Below are 19120 nucleotides of genomic sequence, written 5' to 3' on the forward strand. Positions count from 1 at the left end.
GTTCACGGGGTCAAATGTGGGATCTAACCCCCCCCAAAAAAAACCATAATCGGAATTGAGCTGGAAGGGACCTTGAAGGTCTTCTAGTCCAGCCCCCTGCTCAAACAGGAAACCCTATACCTGTGATGGCAAGCCTATGGCACACACGCCACAGGTGGAACACAGAGCTCTCTCTGTGGGCACGCCAGCCATTGCCCAGTTCAGTCCCACCGTGCATGTGCGCGCCTCCACCAGCCGATTTTCAGGTCTCTGCCATACATGCGTAGGAGGGTGGGGTGCACACGGGAGAGGTGGGTGCATGCAGGGGGTCATGAGTGCATGCAGTGGTGGAGTGCAGGGTAGGGCAAGTGTGGACTCCCCTGTGGCCCATTTTTGCTCCCAGAAGGCTGCAGGGAGGCCTGCTAGGCCCAAAACATGGGGGTGAGGGTGTCGCACATGCATGCACGGGGGAGTGCAGGGGCATCACATGCACAGGAGGGCAGTGCATGTGGGGAGTGTCACGCACAACAACATAAAGGTTAGCCTCCCTGCTCTATACCATTTTAGACAAATGGCTGTCCAGTCTCTTCTTAAAAGACTCCAGTGGTGATACACCCACAACTTCTGAAGGCAAGCTGTTGCAATGGTTAATTGTTCTGTTAGGAAGTTTCTCCTTAATTCCAGGTTGTTTCTGTCCTTGATTAGTCTCCATCCATTGTTTCTTGCCCTGTCTTCTGGTGCTTTGGAAAATAAGTTGACCCCCTCTTCTTTGTGGCAGCCCCTCAACTAGTGGAACACTGCTGCCAGGTCACCCTGGTCCTTTTTTTCTTTAATAATAATAATAAATATTTATTTCTTAGCCGCACCCTCTCCCGAAGGACTCGGGGCGGCGTACAATAAAACATATAAAATACATATCTGGACAAGACATACATATAACAAAGACACATATAAGACGTGTACAAGGAGGAGGTAGGCTGATGGATAAAAACAATTAAAATCACAATATTTAAAAACCCCAATAAAAATTCAATTAAATTACACTAATAAAAAACCCGTCAGGAGCGATATAGTAGATCATGATTGAGCCAGGCCAGCTACTTGGAATAGGTGGGTCTTGAGCTTTATTCGGAAGGAGCGGAGGTCAGAAGTAGTCCTAATATCCGGGGGGAGGTCATTCCACAGGGCTGGGCCCGCCACCGAGAAGGCTCTACTCCTAGGCGCCGCCCCTTGACACTGTCTGGTAGACGGCACCTGGAGGAGTCCCTCTCTGTGCGAGCGAATTGGTCGCAGGGATGTATGGGGCAGAATACGATCCCACTTTAGACTAGCCATACCCAGTTCCTGCAACCGTTCATCAAATGCTGCTTAGATTCCATGTCATCAATGAAATGAAATGAACTCTGAAGATTATAGTGCCAGGAGAGTAAGGATGACAAGCGGAATAGTGCAAAATAGCATTTATTACACATTGGAAACACAGCAATCAGCCTAATCTCATCATCCTTGGGAGCTGCCCAACCAGGGGCCATCACCAAATGGCCCTGCCTATTCCACGCACTAGGGCTCAGTGGCCAAGGCACTGAGTTTGTCCATCAGAAATGTCGGCAGTTCAAATCGACTCTGCATAACAGAGTGAGCTCCCATGACTTCTCCCAGCTTCTGCCAATCTAGCAGATCGAAAGCACGTAAAAAATGCAAGTAAAAAAAATAGGAACCACCTTTGGTGGAAATGTAACAGCGTTCTGTGGGTCTTTGGCATTTAGTCATGCTGGCCACATGACCACGGATACGTCGTTGGACAGCTCTGGCTCTCTAGCTTTGAAACGGGGATGAGCACTGCCGCCTAGAGTCAGGAACGACTAGCACATATGTGCGAGGGGAACCTTTACCTTTAACTTACTCCAAGCACTTGCAAACCTCCAACGCTGAACCAACATTATGCAAAGATTTATACAAGAGACAAGCTGATCTCAACCGGTTTTATAGCTTTCTGGGTCAATAAACTACTTTCAAGAGCCAGGAGCCCAATTGAGAAACCTGAAATTGTGCACCCAGGTTTCCCCAGAGTAGGTTTTGCAAGATCGGTGGTTGAGCTGCCAGATATTTTTGAGCCAGCGCTGGCTACAGTTTTGGTGCCTTTTTCAGAAGAGCAGAGTCAAAACTCCACCAGGCAAGAGGCGAAAAAGGATGGGCTGCTCAGCCAGATCTTTTTTCCCCCTCCACCCCAAAAACTATGGGTCTGAAACAGTGGTGAAATTCAATTTTTTTTGCTACCGGTTCTGTTGGCATAGCTTGCAAGGGAAGGATACTGCAAAATATCCATTCCCTCCCTCAGCCAGCCAGAGGTGGTATTTGCCGGTTCTCCAGAACTGTTCAGAACCTGCTGAATTTCACCCCTGGTCTGAAATGCAGCAATGCCTTTCATCGGTGCCTCTGTCCTCCTGGAAGCGGCCGATGCTTGGCTTCCCAGAACAGCTCAGAACCAGATTTCAAGTGTGTTTCCAATCTACTAAACCCGTTTTAAAATGACTCGAGATTCCTCTGACATTTCATCCATAGGATTTTTTGCAAAAGACGCCACCCCCGGGCCCACAACCGAGGCCCAAAGGGAGAGCTGCTTTCCGATTTCTCAATTCTCTTCCCCCCTCCCCCGTTTCCTCCTTTGGTTGCGCCCAGGCTGCCTCCGTGATCTCATCCCATCCAGCAGGTTGGACCGACACCATTTCAATTGGGAGGGGGAGAAAAGCAGCTGGCTTTTTAAATCTCTCCACGCGGAGTGCGGCGAAAAAGGGTTATTTCAAAACAAAGAAATTTCGGGTGGAGGCTTGCAAACTCATCGGCGAACAAGATAATCTTTGTTTTGTTTTAGAGCGAAAAGCAATCGGCCTGATTCAATTGACTCTCCCGGCCACCCCTGCTGTCTGAGATGGTGTAACCCAAAGGAAAGGGGAGGGGCAGGTATATTTGCCGCGAAGGGAGCGGCCAGGACAAGGGGGCGAAGGCGACACGAGGGAGTTTGTCGAGAAGCTTCAGCGATGGCGTCCAACGGTGAGAGAGGGGCAGGGGTGTCGCCGGGGAGACAAGGGTCGGTTTTCCCGGAAAGATCGCGAAGGGGGCGCCGGGCCATCCATAAGCCGCTGGAAAAGGGGCGCAGGGGTTTTAAAGTTCGATTTCAGCAGGATCAAGTCGCTAGTCCTCGTGGTCACAGAGAACGTGCGATGGGGCATTGGGGGCAAATTGGATTCCTCGGGGGGGGATCCATTGAGGGAGAAGGAGGAAGGCGGACGTGAGTCGACTAGAACCCGGAGTAAGAGAGGACGCTTCGCCCTCTCATGCTCTGAGGGCGTTTGAAGGGAGCAAGAGGAAAGGATGCGGATGCTCCAACCGGGGAAGGGAGGTTGAACGAACGGATGCTCTCTCCCATCTCCGTGTAAAGGTTTGCGCATCGCCCCATCGGTCTCAACTGCGCCATTCGCTGCGGCCATTTTAGGAAAGCGTGAGACCCGGTAAGAGGAGGGGGGGCGAAGAGAGAAAGAGAACGGGGTTTCCGAGGAACTGTTGAGGGGACAGGGACAACCACGCATGCGCGAGACGGAGCCGCTAAGGAAAATAAGCGGGCTTTCTGACTGGAGTACGCATGCGCTGCCTCGTCTAGCCGGCTGCGCGTGCGCGTAGCATCCGCTCTTTTTTGTCGCAGTGCAACATCCGGGTTCTTTTCCTCTGCGGTTGCGCGCCTTCGTTTAGAATGGCCGCTCGCCTACGCGCGCGCAACGGTTGCTTAGTCGCTGAGGGAGCGCGCGCTCATCTCTCCCCACCCCCCGTCTTCGCTAGTGGTCCGTAAAAGGAGCGGCTGGGCTTCGGTCCTAATACCACATGCTCCCTTTCTGTCAAACCTATTTAAGCTCGTAACTGAGCCTTTTAACAGCTTTTCCGCTCCATGGGTAGGTGAATTATTCCTCGTCCCTGTTAAGCTGCCAATCATTTTCACTGCGCGGCCTTTCCCCCCACCCCTCACAATTTTTATTATTTGCAAAAAAAAATTGCCGTCATTACGGGCTGTTGGATGGTTTTGTTAAAAAGAAATGGGCCTTTGGACGAGGAGAATTGGAGGGCTTCACAATTGTCTGCTGTCCCAGGCTAGAGCTGAAGACCATATTCACGGAATGTGGAAGAGAAAAAACATAAGTGCAAAGGACATCTTGCAAAGATGGTGCACCTACCCGAAAATCCAAAACCCCTGGAGTGCAAGTAATTCAGACAAAGAAAAAGAAGCATTTACAGTAATAAACTAGTAACGATCACAATTGAGCCCAAAATTTGTCACTACATGAAACACTGGTGAAGTGGGTTTGCCTCACTTTACGACTTTCCTTGTTACAATGTTAAGTGGAGCATTGTCTTCAGATAGTAATGGTTAAGTGAATCTGGCTTCCCCGCTGACTTTTGCATGGCAGAAGGTTGCAAAAGGGAATAACGTGACAATGGTCATAGATATAAAGCAATTGTCAAGCACTGGATTTTGATCATTTGACCATAGGGATGGTGCAATGGTCATAACTCTCTTCAGTGCTGTTGTAACTTTGGTCACTAAATGGACTGTTGTAAGTCTAGGACTACTTGTATTAAGAAGGATCAGGTATTTTATAGGTTACAGAAACAAATGTTACATACATTCAGTACATATGATATACTAGTAAGTAAGTGATCAAACAATAAAGACATTAATTATATGTAAAACTTGAATAATAGAAAACGTTGATTCATATATTCCACAAGTGACAGATTTATAGATTACATACTCCCTCTTCCAGTCAAGTTGGTATTTCTTTCAACACTTAAGTACAGTATATTCAAGGACTTCCAGAATACATTTTATGTACTAAACAAGTTCTTGGAATACTAAAACAAGTGGCTTTGGCTAGGAAGAGAAAAGCATGCTTTCTTAAAAGTTACAAGAAGAGGGCTAGATTGCAATTGTTAAAAATGCTAATATTACCCTTTTAAAAGTTTAATAAGTCAAACATTCTAGGTAACAGTTTTTCCCCCTCAAATGCCTTAATTCCCAATCCCTTCCCTTCTGGAATGAAAGGATGCTTGAACTTTGCCATAAAAAGAGTTCTGTAAATCTGATTAAACAGCACCAGAAGCATCCCCAGCTGCTTGCCTAAAAGTCAAGCATCCAACTGGTGTAAATAAGAAAAGAATATGATCACTGAATTTGGGAAGAGACACTTTACTTTGCAAAGTTGGCTTTTTCACAATATGCACACCACAAGTCATGGATACTTCAGGCAGAGCAAAAGGTATTGATTAAAGGGGGAGTGTCAAGTTTTTTATAGGTTATCGAAATAATGCATTTAGTATATCTGATGCATTAGAAAGCAATAAATCAAACAATAGAAAATATTAATTAGACATGAGAAATAGTAGAAAGCACTGGTTTTAGGTAACATTTCACTAGCGGCAAATTTGTGGGTTTCATCATTCCTTTTCCTGAATCAAGTTTGTATGTTTTTTAATGCTTGCAAATGTATCCGAAGACTTCCAGAATACACTCTCTCATTTAGTTGCTGAAAAAAAAAATCACATTGAAAATATTGGTTTGGTTCAAAAAAAAAATTTGGTTTCTGGAACTTCAAAAGAATGCATGGATGCCATGATTAAATGCTAATATCACCACTAAAAAACTAATGAAACCTGAATTTCCAGGTAATACAGCTATAATAAAGTTAAACGTAACGTTACAGGGTGGGCTCTGCTTTTTCACATTTGTGTGGTGCATAAGGGGTACTATTTGAAGTGTAACAACATAATTCTCACATTCTTCAGATCTCATGCCAAGGTGGCATAGAGATATTTTTACACATTTTTGTGCAATACTGTGTACCAACACTGAAATACAACTCTTGGGCTAATGCATCCATTCTGAGAGGCAGCCATGGCTGTGCAAAACATTTTCAGTTACAGACTTATGGGTAATGCTATACAACTTGGGGCATCTCAGAAATTGCAATAAAACTCTAGGCATCTATTGGCCCTGATTCTTGGGGATGCTGGGAGCTGTAGTCATACAAATTAGGGATTGCCTTTCATTGTGTTAGATTCTCAAAATTTGTTCAGTGGATCTGTTTTAATTTTTCCCCAATTCTTTTGCAGATTATAGCCAATCAGCCACACAGAGGTAAATGACATTGGGATTAATTTTCTGTGCATGAGTAACATGTTTATTTTGTTTTGTTTACCAAATTTAGGTACTGGCCATCTCTCTTAGATGTTTTGATATCATGCTTTCAATAGGCAGTAGTTTTTTTCTATAAGAAAGATTAAGATGTACTAATTTCAGAAATTTTGTGCCTTGATTTTTATTTAAATGTACTGATAACCATAATTCCTTACAAGTAGTATGTCTAGATCGGTTGCCCTTGGGGGCTAAAATACAGAAAGTTGTTTAAATTAACAATCTTAACTATCAACTGCAATAAATTCAGTGTATATGAAATGCATTAAAATAGTGTGTATCAACATAAAAACATCTTATTTATCCTTAGGGAATACTTCTTAAAATTCATTTATTTTAGATATTCATTAAATTTTCCAATGCAATTTGACAACAGGATGACCCCATAATGCTCAAATTTTCAAGTGCTGTTGGAAAGTCATTAAATTGTCCAACTATAAAGATTAAAGCTGTTTCCAAATATATTGCTTATTTCTGAATATTTCCAGTAAGTTTTAGAATTACATAGCACAGTTCCCACATTTGTGAGGTTATCAGCAATTTTGAAAATAACACCTGCAACTTCTGTAATTTAAATGGAGCACACTAGACATACAGTAAAAAAGCAAAAATCTGAAAGTACATTGTGGATATAAGTTCCTTGAATAATTTTTATCTCCTTTTCCATTAGTTATGGGGCCTACCCAACTCCCCCCACACAAGGTTATTCTCAACAAACTAGCCAGCCTTATGGACAGCAGAGTTATGGTGGCTACGGGCAATCAGCAGATACTTCTGGATATAGCCAAAGTAGTTATAGCTCATCTTATGGCCAGACACAGGGCTGTGAGTACACTAATCTTGTTTTTGAACTCATAACTACATAGGAAACCATGAGAGATCAGCTGACCTGGGGGAGATGAGTGATTCTGGCTTGTCAGTTCTGTGACACACCAACATACAGGCTTGGTTTATAGAGGCAAAGATATAAAAATGATGCTGTTGCATCCCATCCCGTGATAGTTTGGTAATAACTGATGGAATTTCTTGGCTTATTAGCTAAAATTACAGAATTTGATTTGAGATTAGGAAAACAACTATCTGTAAGGTTGTGAAACCTTTTGTATTTCCTAACTTGACAATTGTATCTGTTCATTAAAACATCAGTGTGGAATACTTCAGAAGCAAATGCAGCACCCTTTTGAGTTACTAAAGCAACTGTCATTTTACAGGATAATATAGCTCTTGTTGGGATGGTGATGCAGCTATGCGATCTTGGCAACAAATATATTTTAATGGATTGTAGGCAGGTGTTGGATTATATGCTCCTGCATATTCCAAACATACATTCTGAACCAAAAATAAACACTCTCATTTAATTCAAAGCTATAAGTAATGGTGGGAAATCCTGTAGGTATTGATATGACACCATGTTTGATGCTGATTTATTGCTAACCCTCCTTCCCCCCCTTTAAAAAACATAACAGCTGGATATGGCACTCAGTCCACACCACAAGCTTATGGCTCATCCACAGCATATGGCCCTAGTCAGACTTCACAGTCATCCTATGGACAACAATCATCTTATCCCAGCTATTCTCAGCAGCCAACCAGCTCCAGCACTGGAAGGTAAATGTTGGGGTGTGTGTGTGTCCTGATTCTCCTCCCCAACTCCTGAGTTGTGGGAGGGGAACCTGAAGAATCCTAATAGGGTAAAGCCAGTTTAATGGACATACTTTGCAAGAGGCTAGAGTAGTATTATTTACACTTGTTCTTTTGTGAAATCTGCAGTTACGGCACCAGTTCCCAAACTTCCAGTTACGGGCAACCCCAAAGTGGGAGTTATGGCCAGCAGTCAAGCTATGCCAGCCAGCAGCAAAGCTCCTATGGGCAGCAACCTTCCTACAATCCACCTCAGAGTTATGGCCAGCAGAGTCAATATGGCAGCAGCAGCAGCAGCAGTGGAGGAGGAGGTGGTGGCAGTTGTGAGTAGATGTTCTTTTCAGCTCATCTTAGTTTAAATTTTGGTAAAGGGGAAGTCTACAGAATACAATGTCTGATTCTGGTGGAACGCTGCAAGAGTTTTACCCCTCCTACTCATGTTTTCTTATTGTCAGAAGTCAAGGGTCATGTTTTATCAGCTAAGATTTTTTCCCCACTTTTTTCTATAGCTGGTGGCTATGGCCAGGATCAATCCTCCATGAGTGGAAGTGGTAGTGGAGGAGGCTATGGCAGCCAGGATCAAGGTGGATATGGGGGTCAACAGGATCGCAACCGTGGCAGAGGCAGCGGAGGAGGAGGAGGCAGCGGATATGGTAGAGGTGGCTTTGATCGGAGTGGTGGTAGAGGTGGCAACAGAGGTGGCCGTGGAGGTGGCATGGGGTAGGTGTCTCTAATAGGTTGTTGTGGTAGAGGGAGCGGGTTTTTTTAAAAAAAAATCTTAGTACTTGAAAAAAGCTAATTGTTTCTGGGAGGGTACAACATTTTTAAAAAACTGAAGTTTTGGTGAATAAGGCTGGGAAAATCATCTTGTACACAATTGGTGTGCTTTTTGTTTTTTGGTGCGGGATGAATTCTTAATGACTGTCAAAAGGTATTCTGTTACCTGCATGCGAAGGAGTTAAAATTACTTTCTGACAAATCAGTCATTGCAGTAACAAGTTGGTGCATGGGGTGAAATACGGCATTTTCATCTTGTAATCCTACTTGGATTTGTTGACAACCTCAAAGGTGCACTTGATATGAGTATCAATACTGTTCCTCGAAGGTGAATTATACTTCTCTGTGACCCATGTTAGAGTCGTGTACAAGTACATAGAGGATTCTCATACTACCAAGTACCGTACTACTACAATTTTTGCAAAAAGGAGATTGATAATAGGATTATCCTTCAATTCCACCCCAGTGTAAACCTAATGAAGGGCATGGTTTATATGCTGATAGCAACTTTGAGGCTTCTATGATTGTTTCAGCAACATGCTTCTGGGCAAATTGTAAGCCAGCTTTTCCTTGGGGTTAATGCTATGGTTTAGCCATGTAATGGCTGTCAAATTGGGTTTAAACGGATGTGTTCATGTTTACTTATTTCTTGTACTTGTGGTTTACGAGCGACCATGTAGGATCCTCAAACTGTTCTTTGGTACTTGTACTGCCTCCTTTTTTTTATTGAGGGGTGATTAAAGTTGGTATTTGAAAAACAATGATTGCTAAGCAACATTGACCATGTGGGTTTCTGATTTGGGGAGACAAGATAGGAGAGAGGTGAGTATAGATATGGGTAGTTGAAGGGTTGTTTGCTTATGAAAAGTTGTTGCTCTGTTAACAATACCTGTTCTGTTAACAAATTCTGCATTTTGTGTGCCACAGGTGTGAAAGTCAATGAACTTTAATCAAATCTCCACCTTCCACATTTAGTTAAGGGTCTGAGGAAGGGAGAGAGATCTTTAATGGCAGGCAGATAATGCAGTTTTTAGAGCTGAGTGATTTAATATGAGTATTCTGATGAGAGAATGGGTTTTTATACATGCTTTCAAAGCAGATATCTGCATGTAGGATTGTATGCAACAAAAGCTTTGCAAAAACAATAATTTGAGAAAAGTGACCTAGAAATACAGTGTGCACGGTATGCGATATTTTAAAAACAAGCTTGGTTCACCAGTCCATGCCAAGAATAGAACACCTACAAGGAAAACAACTTTGTCTCAAAAGCTGCATCAGGACGCCACATGTAACGGTTCAAGATCGGAAGCAAGATTGACTAAACGTTAGCAATTGCAAACCTTCTCAAAGGGTATCATGCTTTATTTTAAAAAAATGAGGGCAAGAAAAAGGTGGAGAGGTTGTCTTTAGATCTTCAGGAAGAATCAATCATAAGTGTTGGCCAGCATCTTAATGGATATGGTGTAGTTTCTAGCAACAAACCTTTTTAGCCATGGAAAAAGCATCATTATCTTCTAACTTATCTCCTCAGCGGTGGTGAGCGAGGTGGTGGCTTCAATAAATTTGGTGGTAAGTCCAAAGAGTTCAAAAACTTGAACCACAAAAGTGTATTTCTATTATATTATTTTTCGGAGACACTGTTTGTATGCCAAAGAAATGAAAAGCCACCGTTTATCAGATAAAAACCTATGGGAGCACTCCCTGTTTATGGCACATATTCCAAAATGGTTGGTTGTATCTGTGGTGCTGATTTCCACGTTCTGGGTTTTCTACACGGGTTCTTCGGGCCAATTTTGGTTGTATGTTATGCAACAAGACTGGGGGAAAAATGAAACCTAGACTTGTGTTTTGTGGGAGAACACGTGGAAAATTCACTTCATAAATGTTGGGCTTGTGTGTTGTCCCTTGTTAGAAACACACATGCAAATGTTGGCTTAAAAAGTATTAATGGAAGTGCATGCAGTCCTGAAGAAACACGGTAAAATGAAGGTTTATGTTACCTGGTTTAAAAAACTACTGGTACAGGAAAGAAATGCAAGGGGCCACTCCCTTGAAACCGGAATGTATAATTTTGTCTGTATGAAACTCTTAAGAGCTCTTTGACAAATAAATGTTTTCATGGGCTTTTATTTTAAAGAAAATTTGGTTTTAATATTAAGTTTCATAAAAGGTGGTCTTTTTAAAAAAAACGTGAATGTACCAAACTTAAGCTAATTGGTTTTAAGGAACGTTCCCATAGGGTTTGCTGAAAAAGGCTTGGCACAAAAATTTTTAAATGGTCTACCTAGGATTGTTAATCCATTTGAGACCAGTGTTGGGCATACGCTTTCAAAAGTAATTAAGATTGGATGTGCTGAAAGGTGACAATGTTTTTTAAAAGAACTCTCTGTATAATATGTTAATAGAATGGTTGATGCAAATAAAGAACCTGATGGTTTCTCAACACTAAAGATCTAATCTTGTAAAAGGACTTACTCAAAATGTGTTCTGTGGTGTAAGGTGGTGTCTACTTAACACACAGCTCTTGTGTTCAAGAAAACAAAAATGGAATAAGTTGCAGAATTCTGCCTCAGGCCTCATGTGCTGGAGATTTTTTAAAAAATGTGATCGAGGGTCAATACAAAACTCTGGGTAGCAGTGACTAACGTATGCTATGAAAGTGGAAAAATAGATTCCTCTGGGTGGTTGTCCCATGCTGTTTTGAGTGTGTATCTGGAGGCTATGCTCCTCCCTCCAAAGCTGCAAAAATTAAGGTTCAATATGACCTGGCGGAAAGAATGTTTAAACTGGTTATGTAATAAATAATCTCATAATTAAAACATGAAGTACTTCTCACTGGGCGGGTATGTTTTCTTACATTCTAATCATGAGGCTGCATATGTTCAACACTGGCCTGTTTCTAATGTGATCGTGTTGGTGATGTGAAAAAAGGACCCCCCACTCTGTCTAACAGAACCTTTCCTTCCTTGTTTTCATGTGACAAAAGGACCACGGGACCAAGGCTCACGTCATGATTCTGGTAAGTGGTTGACGGTTTGATACTCATTCCACTTAATAATCAAAATAAAGCTTTGCACTTATCACAAGTATTCCGTCTTAAGGACCGCTATTCCTGAAAACCAGTGAGGCAATCAATGCTCAAGAATAACTTGAGACTTTTGATGGGCATCTTCAAATCTGCCTTTTGACCTCTCTTGGGATTCTCATGAACATAAAACAACTATTAAACTGATTTCAGTTGTGTTAAAAAAACAAACTGAATTGTAGGGGAAATGAACTTCAACATCATAATGCAGGATTGAAAATTTAACCAAAGAAAATGTCTGTTCACTTTGATAAAATGGAATAGAGTTAAAAATTTGTACAGCCCAGAATGGTTCAATACTAAAGTGTTGTTTGGAATTAATTTTGTTTAAAAGTCTTAATTCTTCTCTTGCAGCTAATGAGCAGGATAATTCTGACAATAACACCATCTTTGTCCAAGGACTTGGTGAAAATGTAACCATTGAGTCGGTTTCAGAATACTTTAAGCAGATTGGCCTCATCAAGGTAAACAAATTCTTTGCACTATTGTGGATCCATTTAGCAATACACTAGTGGGAATCCAGAGGATTATCACCTAGTTTGTGAATCACATGTAAAGACAAAAATTGCCTTGAATTTTTAAATTGAAGCAAGAAAATAGTAGACTCCAAGATGATTTCAGATGGTTTTATTTGTAATGTATTTTTCACCTAAAGGCCTAGTTAACATTTTTATACTTCAGAGATTACATAAAGAGAAAAAAGACCTAAAGATTTGGTTCTCTGATCAAGCCTGGGACCCCAATGAATGATGGGAGCCCTCCTGTTTGTTTGCTTGCTTGCTTACTTGTTCAATTGATTGCTGCTGTTAATACAGCATCAGCAGTTATGTTTTATTTTTTTATTTTTTTAATATAAGCTGCCCAGAATCGAACATTTGAGATGGGAGACAGTCTCCAGAAATGAACAGCAAATAAATATAATCATTAGTTGTATGAGCAGCTACAATTACATTAAAACTTTGATCAGAATGTCCTCTCGTGTCTTTTTTAGATGAATAAGAAAACTGGGCAGCCTATGATTAACCTGTATACAGACCGTGAGACAGGAAAACTGAAAGGAGAAGCCACAGTTTCTTTTGATGATCCCCCATCTGCAAAAGCTGCCATTGATTGGTTTGATGGTAGGTCATTGATTTGGAACAGCATTTTTATTGCTGGGAATTTGTATGGCTGTGTTTAAAGTGATAGTATAGGGATTGTCTCTATGTCATTGGAATTTAAGTGAAATAAAAATTAGTGATGAACACAGTAAGGGACAGAAGTGTTTTCCCCCAATTCTATAGGGAAAGAATTCTCTGGCAATCCAATTAAAGTTTCATTTGCCACCCGAAGAGCAGACTTCAACCGAGGAGGGGGCAATGGCCGTGGCGGAAGAGGCCGTGGTGGTAGAGGAGGTGAGTAAGAGTTATCTTTGGAATTGGAAAGTAATGGAGCATCTGTTTATCCATCTTCCTGTCATTTTATTTTAGGAGAAGAGTAAGAACTGGTCTTATGGCAAAGCAGTGAAGGTGAAAGAAAGGCCAGGTTCTGTTGTAGAATGTGGAGATAAAATGGATGGAAATACCTTATGCAGTATTTCTTGACCTCAGCAATTTAAAAATGTGTAAAATTGCTGAGATTTGAGAAATAGCTGTTATAGTGGATGAGATCGTAAATACTGGCAAGAAAACGTTCTTAGTTGCTGCCTTGAATTTTCTTCAGGACCAATGGGCCGCGGTGGATTTGGTGGTGGTGGCGGCGGCGGCGGTAGCGGCAACAGTGGCTCCAGTGGAGGAAACCGGGGTGGTTTCCCTAGTGGTGGAGGCGGCCAGCAGCGTGCTGGAGACTGGAAGTGTCCTAATCCGTAAGTAAAATCTATAGCAATTTGTGTGACAGGGAAGATGGTAGTTAGAGTGAATTTATTTGATCTGTAATGGCTTGCTTTCTTCCCATGGTGTTTGTTGTAGGACATGTGAGAACATGAATTTTTCATGGCGCAATGAATGCAATCAGTGCAAAGCACCCAAACCAGACGGGTCTGGGGGACCACATATGGGTGAGTATTAGAGAGTTCATCTGCAATTCTTAGCACAGGAGAAGAATCATTTACAGGAGTGAGATTTATTGTGTGCTTTGGATGGGAGAAGAACACAAATGTATGATGGTCTTTTGCCGACATTTTGTGAAACACGTAGCTTGCCTTTTCATGCAAACATCTGAATGAAAGAAGAGAAAACTATAGTTCTGCTTTGAGATGAGTAATCTATTCTCTTTTCCTAGGAGGTGGATTTGGTGAAGAACGACGTGGTGGACGGGGAGGCTTTGACAGGGGTGGTTTCCGTGGAGGTCGAGGGGGAGACCGAGGTGGATTCCGTGGTGGAAGAGGCGGAGACAGAGGCAATTTTGGACCAGGAAAAATGGACTCCAGGTAAAATTTATTTCTAGCAGTGGGATTTGTAGATGATATACCATATTTCTGCATCTGAATAAAAAGTTTCCCAAAAGCTATTAGGACCTGTATTGTGCTTTTCACTCCTAAATTCCTATCAGTTTCACCCATAATAGCCTATCTCTGGAGTACAGCTAACTATAGCTAGTAGTCACAATCTGTAATTTTAAATTTAATCTTTTTCTTCTCACTCTGCAGGGGGGATCACAGACAAGACCGCCGTGAGAGACCTTATTGAGCCAATACAAGATCCCAGACCATGTGAATTTATAAACACTTTTTTATTTTGTATGATGTCTAACTTCATTGCAAATTGTGTACCCCATGTTGAGTTTGTGTACAGACTTTGTATGCCTATTCTTATTTTTTTTGTTGACTGTCCCTGGAGTAATCCCAGATTACAAAAATATATTTTAGTTGTGTGCTTGTAACTGCAAGGTGGGGGCGGACATAGAGCTGAATAATAAAGATGTTTTCAGGCAATTCTCAAAATAATTGTATTGGTTTTATGTCACACAGGAAATACTACGCCAATGAGATAGTTTTAAATTCAATTTGTCATTCAGATCTGAGCTAAGAGACTCCCAGGCCTAATTTTGTTAATTTCAGTATACATTTTTTCTGTAAAAATGTTCTGAGTAAAAACCATTGTAGAAATGTGGGCGGTTATTAGTGAGGCTCATTTGTTTTCAAAATCTGGTACGTAAGAATACAAGGAACAGAGTCTTTTTTAAAGAGTCTGATGTTGCTGTTCTACCTACATCATTGAAATTCCCATGAAGTACAGATAGCCCTTGTTTAGCAGTTGCAATTGGGACAGTCAGCTTGGTCATTAAGCAAAGCAGTCACTAAGCAAAATTGCAGTTGCTTATGATGTTACTTCAGTTGTTCTTTGCTTTATAGACCTATAACAGATGTAAGTGTGAGGATTAGTTACAAAGTTAACTTTTTCATCCTGGTTGGAACTGCTAAATTTGCTAAAAGAAGTCTACCTTCATTGAATGCAAAAGCTGGCCTTTTACATGTTGAAGTGCAGACATTGAGATTGTAAACTGCAGGCACTTTCTATGCAAATACAGACAGGTGGAAATGTGGAGGTACAAATCTCCCATTTTTACGCTGATTGTGTAAAATGGATGTTGCTAAGAAGTGAGGTAAACACCTACAGAAGGATGGATGCATTTTACAGTCTGGAAGCAAAAGAGAGCAGATATTAAAAAGGAAGAGGGAAAAAGAATCCAGATTTTTCTCTTTTTTGACAGAAGTTATCAATGAGAAAACAGGCTAAAAGCATTTTTTAATATAATTTTTTATTTTCTTTTTCATAACACACAACACAAAGAATCCTTCTTTACATACTGTAGAAAGTGTATCAGTTGGTTACAAAAGACTTTCGTGCATCTCTTCCACAGTCATCAACCACAATTCATTTTAACTCAGATATATTTATACATATTACCATCATCATACCTCCATTTTCATTTGACTAATTGTTTAAGTCCTTCATAAAATATATCAAGATTTAAAACATAACCACATACTAGCATTTCATTTGCTATTTCTAATATCCTCCAATAACACTGAATCCTTATGGCCTATTCTGGCTAAACATCCATAATATTTAGTAACAAAAATTTCTAATCCTCCTTTCCAAATCACTGTTTACAATTTACATTTACTTTCCTTATGTTGTACCCATGCATATATATACATTGTTATCATTATCTCTCCTTTATTTGTCCTTTATCATAACATTTTCCCCCTAATAAACAAAACTTAACTAAATTTCACTTAGTTCTTTTTTATTAACCTTTATATATAACCAAAAAAGTTTCTAATCTTACTTTCATAGGTAGCATTCAATATTCATATCCAATTATTACTTATAACAATACACATGTATACATTATTATCATTATCAATTTATTCAACTATATCTATTGTCACTAAATTTCACTAAGTTTAACTAGTTTTAGATTATACTCTTTCATCTATCAACCTGTATCTTTCCAGTAGCAAAACAATCTCATATCTTCTGCCATTTGTGGTATCGGTCCTCTAATCATCTCCTTAATCAAATTTGTATGGACTCCTCTTTGCAATTCATTCCTTATTAAGTCTCATCAATTTTGATGCCCTTCTGTTTCCTTAATCAGTTTATCTTTAATTGTCGGTGTTTTCAACGATGTTGCTAACAAAATTTCTCTCTTTAAATCCATAAATTTGTTTATTCTTTCTTCTGTATCTTGCCATCTGGGGTAGGGTTCCCCTCCATTTAATTCCTCTTTCAGTGTTCCACTCTTTCCATTTCCAGACACAAACCAATCACCATAGATATCAGCGGATTTAATTTCCTTGTAGTCATTTTTCTCTTCAGTTTTTAGGACTCTAACCTCCACTTTTTCCACTTGATAAGCATCTCCAACTTCATCATATTTTACTGTTAAATGCTCTAGATTTTCCAACTTCTTCTCCGTCCTTTCAAATGTATTTGATAATTTCTGAATTTCTAACAATATCTTTTGCAAACTTAAAGTTTATTTCTGCTGTTGAGATTGTACGATTATCTCAAGCTAACAAACACTGCTGCTCTTGCTTGGAAGGTTTTTACAAGATTAAGCATAAATTCACAATAAGGTCTTATTTTCACTTTTCACTCTCTATAGACAAAACAGTGACCTTGAAGTGCCAAGCCAGAATAATCAGTGAGGAAATAAAAGTGTTTTGTTTCCGATACACAAACTTCCAGCCTCCGAGTAGCAGTGTAGTCTTTCTGTTGTTACAATTTTCTTTGTTGCTTTTTGTATCTTTTTTTTATTCTAAGTTTTTTTAAAAAGTCAAATTCTTGAATGAAATAAAGAAGAAAAAGGGAAAAACACATGCAGTAATGAAGGAGAATTTTAGTCCATAATAGGTTGCAAAAAATAATAATGAAAAAAGAAGAAAACTTAATCTCTTTGGTTTAAAAGGCTTGCATAAATTCCATCCATGAAAATAACATTTAAAAAGTAAGATAACCCACTGTCCAAAACCATTCAAAGCTTAATTCTGCCGCTTATTTCTTCTGTTCTCAAATTTAAATTAGCTTTAAGGTTTTTATAGGCAGTCTCTTTTAAAAAGGTAAAAATTCCTCACCAGCTGGAAACACTTTCTCTTTCCGTATCTTTCCGTTTTGGAACCGTCCCGACTTCATCAGCCTAATGGCTGGACTTTTTGTTGCCGGCTTGAAGAACTTCTCTTGGATCGATCAGGGACTTTGCGATGTCCCTGAGATCAGCAAGACGTATTCTTCCTGTTCACCGTCTCTGTGGGACGGTTTAGGTCTGATTGGATCACTCAGCGGCAAAAGTATCGGCTGCGGTCTCTGAGCATCGAGACCGCACATCCGTATTGTCGCGATGTTGCCTCCTCCAGGATAAAAGCATTATTGATAGTTTCCCTGTCAAGCACCAGAGAAATCAGGAGGTTCATGTAGTTCAGATGGGAATAAAGATTGATTGTAAATTTAAGCGCTTTACAAGAATCTGAACTATGGATCAATGGCAATTGGGAGTTAAGAATAAAATAATTCAAGGTGGCCTGGACTTCAGATCTTTTGTGAGTTGAAGGGACTCATGACTGATGACACCTTTGACCCCTCCCTCAGGCTCAGCCTGGACATCTGCACTCCCAACATCCAGATGTATCAATTTCAAGTCCCAGAATTCTCAGCAACAGTCAAGGTGGCTGGGATATTTACCTCAACAGGATTACAGTACAGCATAAATCAGTGGTGCTCATGGTCCAACTGTTCTTACTGAAGAAAGATTATGGCTTTAGTTGCTGTTATAGGAGTTGCAATTGAACATTCTAGACCTTAGAATGACCATTCTTGCCCTTGTGTTTTTCATTACCTCCATCCATCCATTCATTAAATTTGTATGCTGCCCATGTCTAGAGGTGATTGGGCAGCTTAGAAACCTGAAAATGATTAATAATGAGCTATACACTATTTGGTATGCAGACGTTTGCTTAAGAGAATAGTTGCTTGTAATCATCTGAGAATTAGGTTTCATCCAGATTCTGGCTCTCTTCAGTAATCCTTTTGAGTTGCATCTGCTGATCAACCCAATATTTAAATAATCCTTTTAAAATCATTCTTGTACAAGATCAGAAGCCAACTTTATTGATCAAGATCAGTGTTCCATTTCTCATATTTAGAAAAGAATATCAGAAAAAGTCAAGCTAAAACATCCTTGATTCCAAGTATTTGGTCATGTATCAGATAAACTTAATGAAGCCCTTTCAGGCATATTTTAATATAAAGTTCTAAGGCAGCAGTTCTCAACCTGTGGGTCGTGACCCCTTTTGGGGTCGAATGACCTTTTCACGGGTCGCCGAGGAGCCCCCGCGGAGAGGCTGGTGAGAAACTGGCCCAAAGGGAAGGAGCGGCTCAGGTTCCCCACGCAGCGGAAGGAGAGGTGTGTGTGTGTGTGTGTCTGGTGAGTGGTGGGAAAGTAGGAGCCGCAATGAAGGCGAGGAGGGGGAAAAGAGACGCGCATCACAGAGGACACTGGGAAAGCAGCTCGCTCCGAATGATGGAGGTTGATGGGCAGAGGTACAGAAGCCAAGAGGTACCATTTCTGAGGCGTAAAACAAGGCGGGGGAAATAAAGGAACGGGGGATATGCGTACACTGAGATTCCCTATTGTTACCCATGCTTAGCATGGGTAACAGTCTTAATAGGCTTTGGCCCCCCTCCTGCGGCTCCCTGCTGACCCAATCACACAATCTGCTCTCCGCCCTGAGAAGATACGAGCCTCTCGCCTGCTTTTGCGATTCCGCGTCCTTCGCAGGCAACTCAGTGTGGGGAAGAGCTCCAGCCCTTTTCTCATGCTCATTTCTTGCGCGCGCGCACGGAAGCAAAATACCCTCCTGGGCCGGATCAAGGCGGAGGGGACCAACGACTCTCCTGCTGTCGCCATTGCGC

At 41.0% G+C, this 19120-nt stretch overlaps 1 protein-coding gene across 1 annotated transcript; it reads left to right on the forward strand.

The window, feature by feature from the left end:
• The first annotated feature begins 2939 nt into the window (after window positions 1-2939).
• On the forward strand, window positions 2940-14646 carry FUS (FUS RNA binding protein). The gene is made up of 15 exons (XM_081970928.1): window positions 2940-3030; window positions 6139-6163; window positions 6891-7045; window positions 7687-7828; window positions 7991-8184; window positions 8371-8581; window positions 10170-10207; window positions 11625-11657; window positions 12078-12187; window positions 12715-12844; window positions 13007-13117; window positions 13425-13566; window positions 13670-13758; window positions 13983-14130; window positions 14350-14646. Exons 1-15 carry the CDS (start codon window positions 3018-3020, stop codon window positions 14387-14389), a joined length of 1581 nt encoding a protein of 526 aa, XP_081827054.1. The 5' UTR covers window positions 2940-3017; the 3' UTR covers window positions 14390-14646.
• The last annotated feature ends 4474 nt before the right edge of the window (window positions 14647-19120 follow it).

This window comes from Natrix helvetica, assembly GCF_964273705.1.
Source record: "Natrix helvetica genome assembly, chromosome: Z".
NCBI classification, from domain to species: domain Eukaryota; kingdom Metazoa; phylum Chordata; class Lepidosauria; order Squamata; family Natricidae; genus Natrix; species Natrix helvetica.